Consider the following 8,026-nt stretch of genomic DNA (forward strand, 5'->3'; position numbering starts at 1 on the left):
TCTTTGTAAAAGTTCAGCTATATGGCTGAGCAGACCCCATTCCATCAAAGGAAACTCATCTGAAAACATAGTTATCTACCACCTCCTGTAAAAATAGAACTTGGAAATCCTATGTTCTACTGGACATGTGAATGTCTATGTGTATTTTTATTTTCTCGGAATATTTAGATATTTGAAAAATGTCAAAGGACGGAACATTTAATTTCATTTTTACATCCATTATTGTTTATATGGGCTGAGGAAATAAAATTTAAAATAAAATCTCAAGTATCCTTATCACCTATAAACCGATTTGACCTCAAAAATTAACTCACCAGATGTCAAGTATATACTTGTTGAATAAATGAACACAAGATCTTAACCACTTACTGATTTATCAATATGCAAGACCCATGTTGATTTTAGAGATGTTAAAATGTAGTGGGAAAATGAATGTATCTTAGAACTGATGAAATTCACTAATAAGTCATGAGGAATGGTCAGAAAAGTAGAATATCAACAGCTGGCCAATTGGTCAGTAACACAAAGACATTCAAATACAGTAAAGTGTGTGTTTTTTTCTGATGAACTTCATTAGCTCTTCACCTGCCTTTTACAATGGGGCATGTCCCTGAGTCTTTATCATGCATCTCACCCTTTCATACAGGGCAGATGACCACCCAAGAAGGCTGCTACAGAGACCTGAGGTTTCAAGTAAATACGTCATTCTGCAATCCCAACACCCGGCCTGCCACAGGGGTGGTGCCTTGCAAAGTATCTGCCTGTCCTCCCAGGTAAGAACCGCCAGGCCATCGGAACTAGTTTCATAGTTTGCAAATATACTTGGGGAGTCCTAGGAGCTTCTGTGTCTAAAGGTAGAAGCACTGTTACCATCACAATCCCGACTAGCAAAGAGGCCGAAGTCACCAGGACTGCTCGAATAAGCGAGCTTTAAAATGTGTCTGGAAAACCTTGTGAATGTCAGTGGAAGTTCTTAGAGTAGCACCCTTTTCGATTTTTACTTTAAGCTGCATGCTGCCAGGGATGATAGTGCACTGTGGTGATAGTAAAGTTTTAGCTCCCAGCTTTCTGTCTCCTTCCTACTATTTCTTTTTCTTTTTTAAAAAACGTTATTAGATGTATTGGGCTGACATTGGTTAATAAAATTATATAGGTTTCAGGTGTAAAATTCTATATTACATCATCTGTATATTGTATTATGTATTCATCCCCCAAAGTCAAGTTTCCTTTTCTCACCATATGGTTGACCCCATTTATCTTTTTCTCCCCTCCAGCCCTCTTCCCCTCTGATAATCACCACACTGTTGTCTGTGTCTATGAGTTGTGTTTGTTTGTTGCTTTCAGTTTTATACCCCACATGTTAGTGAAATCATATGGTTCTTGACTTTTTCCATCTGACTTATTTCATTTAGCATGATATTCTCAAGATTCATCCATGTCGTCACAAATGGAAGTATTTCATCTTTTCTGTGCCTTACTGAACGAAGGCTTCCTGGGTTGTCAAGGGTGTGTGGGTGACTGCTGTGCACTGTGCATGCTCACGTGTGAGATGGAGGTGCAGAACACCTGGGCTCTGTCCTTCCATCATGCTGTCCTCAATACTGCTGCCCTTGGATATTTCTTTATTTTTTTAAATATATTTTTATTGATTTCAGAGAGGAAGGGAGAGGGAGAGAGAGCTAGAAACATCCTTGATGAGAGAGAACCATTGATTGGTTGCCTCCTGCATGCCCTCTACCAGGGATCAAGTCCACAACCCAGGCATGTGCCCTTGACCGGAATCGAACCCAGGACCCTTCAGTCCACAGGCCGACACACTATCCACTGAGCCAAACCAGCTAGGGCTAAATATTTCTAAATAAAGCTCAGGTTTACTGAGATGGTGGCCTGGGAAGGACCCAGGAGGCAGCTGTGGTCCTGCCCTGCTCTCATCAGCCACCATCCCTGAGCACATCCTTAGACTCTCTGCTCCTCACTTTCTTTATCTTTTCGGGGCTATGTCACATGTAAAAATCATCTGAGTAACAAATTTAAGAAATTAAATTCTAACTCCAACTAGAGCTTCAGACAGCCAAGGCACTATGTATAAAATAGTCTTATACATCTTGTTGTAAAGACCCATAAGCTGGGATATGGATCCCAGGTTTGCTGAACTGAGCCTCCCAGTATAAAATTGATGCTTTTCCTGAAGATGGTAAAATAGAGGAGGGCGAGAGGCACTGTCTGCTTTCGTCTCTGGCCTGTGTGGGCCCTGGTCACTTGCCCAGGATAGTGATGAGGCCACTTATCAACATTTAGGGGTCAGAGACCTTTCTTCCTACTAGGATGCCTGAATGGGCATCCCTGGAAAGATTCTGTATTCCCAGCCCCCCTGCATCCTCAGGGCCTGGGGACCCACAACTTCCGATTCACTGACCTTGCCTCAACCAGGATCCCGTGTCCTCCCTCCCAGCAGGATGCCAACAGAAGTGAAGCAGGTCCTTCCATGTGTGTCCTGCAAAGACTCTGCCTCCTCCTCCTCCCCCTCTCACCCCTCCATGGGCTGCAACAGGCTTGGCTGTAGTGAGCCAGCTCTAGTCACATGGGCAAGGGCAACCTGCAAGGTGGGTAGAGTCCCAGGATGGAGGGTGTTGGTATGAGCAGAGCTACCACACCTTCCTACCAACTCAGGCTTCCTCTTGAAAGGGACATGCCACCTCCCGGGGATGAGCTCTGGTTACATGGTCTCTGTTGGTGCAGTTAAGCCACTCTCCTAACTTCTATGAACCTCACCTATGAAACCTGGGTCCCAGCACTCCATTCTGGTCACCACCTCTGGTCATGGCAGCTCATGTGCTCTCGCATCCAATTGTCCTTATGTCTTCCTGGGGCGCCAGCATTTCCACCCTCCCTGTCCAGGATGTCATGTGCTCTCCCCAGTCCAGAGTCCATGAGTAGTGCTGTCATCCTTCTCTGGAGAGCTGGCTTAACACTTTCTCCCAATTCTTCCCCCTTATCCTTCCCCAGAGACCCCACTTGGCTACATCCATCTTATCACCCATTCCATACTTGGAGCTCAGTTGTTAAATACTGCCAGAAAATGTACAAGCCCCTGTTCTCACTCAGAAAGGTCACCATCTCACATAGCCACCCCAGAATGGCAGCCAATCCTAACACCCTTGACCAGTCATTTCCTCCCTCCCAGGACAGTGATTTGATATTCCCGCCAGCCTCCTCCAGCATTCCTACTTCTCCCATTCCGCACTCTCGGCCACAGCCAGGAAACGACCACCCTCCCTGCCATGAAAAGCCCACCTGGGAGTCCAGCCCTCACACTGCCTTTCCCAGTGGGCTAATGTCCCGCCTCTTCTGAAATCTCTCCTAGAGCATTTCTCTGCTTCCCCTTTGGTTTCACACTTCTGGATTTCTTTGAAGAAAGATTTTTAAATGGATGTCGGATTTCCCTTATGCTCTGTTGTAAATATGTATATATGTGGAGGTACTAATTTTTCCTCACAGTCACCTGTTCTGCCCATTGCTCTTCTCGCTGGGCCGTCCCTGCAGTTTATCTTTCTGGTTTTGAGGGATCTAGAGCCAAAGACATTTCTGTGTTCTTCCATGTCCTATATTCTATACTTATCTCATTCAGGTCCAATGTTATAGGTAAATTCTGGTAAGAGCTCTGTGTGCTGAAAGGAAAGGCATTATTCCGGGAGGAAGGGTCTGTCTGGGGAAGCTGAACCTGCTGTATGGGAGCAGCCGATAGAAAACACACTGAGAGCTCACCAGAGTCACCCAAGAAAAACCCAGAGGCCACTTCTTAACTCTTTGATTTATATGTCTCACATTTTTGAATATATGCATATTCTCCTAAAAGAAAGTTTTGGGAGATGATATAAATCCCAGCTGGAAGCCTACTGCTATGCTTTCCTGCTGGGAGAGAATTCAGGGGACACCCCAGATAGTAGCAGGGGCTGGAGGACTAGTAGCCCCAGAGGTTCCTATGGTTCAGATGGGACAAATATCCTGGCTCCCATCCCACACCGCTGCTTGGAGTGGACTTAGTGGGCCTGGGTGATGCCGAACAGAATATGGTATGTGCTAGGCAGAAAGTGTGGGGTTAAAGGTGTGGGCTGTGTTGTCACCAACCTGGGTGCAAACCTCCTTTGTCTGCCCGGCTTCTACATTATCCAGTGAATACAGGGAATGATATGCTGAGGAAATCCACATAAATGCTCTTAGCACAGCATATGTGCTAAATACACAATAAATCTTGGCTGTTTTAATTTTGCTGTAAAAGGAGAAACAAATTCACATCAGTTACTTATTTAGTCTGTGAAGCAAAACTATCAATGACGAAGCACAGAAGAATGAACCTATATTATATATATTAATCCTCGTGGAGTTTTGTTTTAACAATTGAATTGGGAAAATAGATCTTAATTTAAAAAGTTGCTTTGTTTCCCTCTGAGATGTGAGATACATTTCTCTCTTGCCCAGAATACCGACAATATTTTGTTCCTGATTAAGTGGGCAGAAAGCCCCAGTTTTATATTTCGGAACATGAGAGCGTGTTTTTCTTATTAGAGCCTGTCTCTGCTGAGGTGTGGGGCCCTCTCCAAGCCCTGGTGTCCTGCGGTGTCCCTCTAGTGGCCTCCCAAAGCCAGAGTGACTGCAATAGCTCATTCTCTTACATCTCGCTCAGTGGACAGGATGCCCGGATACAGCGGAGTGCAATCTGGTGTTCCATGTCCCATGTGTAGGAGGGTCCCGAAAGGATTGGGGAGCGGAATCTTTAAAACATCTTAATCCGCAGCCTTCTCATTTGTACTTTAAATAAAAAAGAAAAGCTGCTCTTTTGGTTCGAACCTCTGACCTGCATCAGCGTCCAAATGGCATGCCTGGGCAGTGTCTAAGGCTCACACAACTGGAGCGCTGGCAAGCTCCTGGGTCATTAGCAGGATGGGGGTCCCAGGACATGAATCTCTGCAGGGGGCAGAGTACTAGGAATCCAGGGGTCTCCTTGCTGGAGGAAGATGATCTTAAAAAGTCTGGTTGGCTCCAGCCCACAGGAGCAGCATGGCTAAATGACAGGGCTTAGGCAATTCCCAGCTGCTCCTCTGGAAGGCAGCTGAGTAGACACATAACCTCAGGTCTCTCCTCCTCACACCAGGCAAGGCTGGCTGGGCAGTGACCTCGGAACAGACTAGCAGTGCACAGCAACCACCCTCCCTCCACCCATAGCTCAGCTGCCTCCATCTTCATTTTAGCATGAATCAGGCATTTTTATCTCTTGCTTTTGAAACACGAACTATAAATCACACAGATATTTATTTCCTTTCTCTTTCTCAGTTTATCTAAGTGGAGTGGCTCCTCGTGTCATTTATCTTCACTAGCTCGTTTTCAAAGCATAAACCCATAGGATGTGTGCTTTCCTGGACAGTGGATTGAAGATTCAAGAGGAAATGCTTTCCAGATGCTAAAAGGATACTCTTCCCCTCCCTGCAGTATTCTTCTAGGAATGCAGAGGAAGAATTTAGATGAAAAATATTGCGATCAAATGCCTTGTTTTCTCTTCATAGGAATCCATACAAAAGTACCCTCTCTCTGTGCTCCTCTGCACATGATCTTTGGATGGTCATATTACCGTTGCCTATCCTGTGGTCCCTCCTTACAAACCCGTTAGCAGAATGGTTTCATTCTGTGGACTGGAACCTATCAGCAATGTTTCACTCGAGGCCAGTTTTTGGTTTTCATGTTGTATTTTTAAGAGAAAGGAAACATGTGGGTCAGGTATAGGGTGGCTGTTTGAATATTTAATTGAATATTGAACAAGAATATGTAATCATTCTGTTCATTTAAAATTGTTTATTTAAAACTCTTCTTTAGACATCACCTTGAAAGGTGTTGATTTGCAAACATCTCTCCCATGTATCCCCATCCGTGCTGAATGTCCATATTCAGTCATGTTTCCCAACAGAATCCTCCTCCTTTTTGCCCACCTCTCCACCCCACCTTTATAAGAGTTTCACTAAATAAAAATTTTAAAATTTCTGACCTTACAGGACTAGGAAATGTGAGTAGATCAGTACAGTGACACATGTAACCTTGAAAGAGCTTTGGCTTAAGAAGCTTAAGAAGGAAACCAAACTAATTGACTTCCGAACTTGATATAGGAGTTTAATAATTTATTTTGCAATTCACCTTAGCATTTGCTTAAGAACTCAGGTTAGTTTGGGTTGACATGTTGATGTGTTGTCATTCCCATGTCACCTGTGAACCATGATTTTGTTAAGCATTTCCACCAGCTGTGAGACCTAAGAATCTTCCCTTGGAGAGTTGTTAAGGACTAGAAGGAAAATAAGACTTATGCATTAACTTTATCAGGTGGTATGAGATTTTTCTGACAGGTCTGAATATGATTACTACATCTTAGAATTTTCTCATTCCCCACCCCCACCCCCGCTTGGGTTTCTGCTTAAACAGTCCTTATTTTCTTTGTGAAGTTTCCAATAAATGTTACATATCTTTCATTGCATTTTTATGGGCATGCATAGATTTTTAAACAATATTCCCAGAGCCAAAGAGATTCTCAAACTAACTTGTTTAGATGAGTTACATTTTCAATTAAAACACCACTTTTAAGACAAGGCCTCGTTTTGATGAAGGAGTAGTGTTGCAAAATAAAAAATATGACACATGAGAGATTAAAACTTTTTTATGTGCAACTTGATTTGTTTTCCTATAGGTTCCATATAAGTTCAGGGCAAAACAACCTGAAGCAGAAAAAAAATCTTAATATGCTTCTGACTGTGGTCACCAGGAATGCAATTGTCACAAAGGAAAGACCACAGTCTCCTACAATATTTACATTTGTCTGGATCCAATGCAAAACAGGAATCCACGTGAAAATTCCACCTCCACCTTCAGCTGCCACATTACTGCAGTCTTGTTACACTTTTATGTCAAACAAAATTCCAACAATAAGAGATTTTTAATTTTTGATGTGATATTACATATTTTCTTAATTTAAAAAAGAGCTAAAGAAAAGAATCCATATAAATTCTCAAAATTCAACACTTAATTAATTCTAGGTGTTTGCTTCTGACATCTATTTTTTTATTTTTATTTTATTTAGTAACAACATGCAGATAATTTTAAAAGGCATATTGTATTTTAAAGTTCACTATGAGAAATCATCATTCCCACTGCAACTGTCATCCCACTCCCAGTCCCACTAACCTGAGGCAACAATTTCAGTTACTTTGTCTCTCCCCTCTGGTATGTGTTCTAATATTTCTAAATAGTATGCATAATTATCATTTTTCTATTTTTTTAAAAAAAAATTAAAATATATTTCTTTATTAATTTCAGAGTGGAAGGAAGAGGGAGAGATAAAAACATCAATGATAAGAGAGAATCATTGATTGGCTGCCTCCTGCACACCCCCCACTGGGAACTGAACCCGCAACCCGGGCATGTGCCCTTGGCCAGAATCAAACCTGGGACCCTTCAGTCTGCAGGCCGACGCCTCATCCACTGAGCCAAACCGAACAGGGCATCAATTTTCTATTTATTGGTTTTAGAGATTATTCTCTTATCCGTCACAGGGAGGATATAGCCCTTTTGCATCACTTTTTATGACTCACATCACTTTTAGTACCAACTTCCTTGGCCTCCATTTTTCCAATATGGTGACATTCCATTAATATACACTATTCACATCTTTATTATCAGTCCTTGCTGGCTAAGTAGGATATCCTGATTCTGTCTTTCTGTATATAAAATTTCATTTTCCAAAAGTTAACTGTCTGAATTTTGTCTGCTTGGGTTTTATATATTTACAGTGTATGGATTCATTTAACCAATATCAGTTGGATGTCTCCTGTGTGTCAGGCACTTGGTATACATTAGTGAGTGAACAAAGGTCCCTGTCTTTGAGGAGTTTATTGGGGGAGAGACACAGTCAGCAATAAGCACAAGACATTTTTAAATGATGGCCCATTTTGGAAGATGATCAGAGCTGTGGATTAAAAGAAAAACTAGG

The 8,026-nt window shown here is 42.5% G+C and overlaps 1 protein-coding gene across 1 annotated transcript in view; it reads left to right on the top strand.

Moving 5' to 3' along the window:
- ADAMTS16 (ADAM metallopeptidase with thrombospondin type 1 motif 16) overlaps positions 1-8,026 on the top strand; it is a 103,682-nt gene that overhangs the window by 69,021 nt on the left and 26,635 nt on the right. The window contains exon 18 of the mRNA XM_006762468.2: positions 647-773. Coding sequence (XP_006762531.1) covers positions 647-773 — 127 coding nt within the window. The remainder of the gene's footprint in view (positions 1-646; positions 774-8,026) is intronic.

The sequence above is a fragment of the Myotis davidii genome, unplaced genomic scaffold (assembly GCF_000327345.1).
Source record: "Myotis davidii unplaced genomic scaffold, ASM32734v1 scaffold135, whole genome shotgun sequence".
Classification (NCBI taxonomy): Eukaryota; Metazoa; Chordata; class Mammalia; order Chiroptera; family Vespertilionidae; genus Myotis; species Myotis davidii.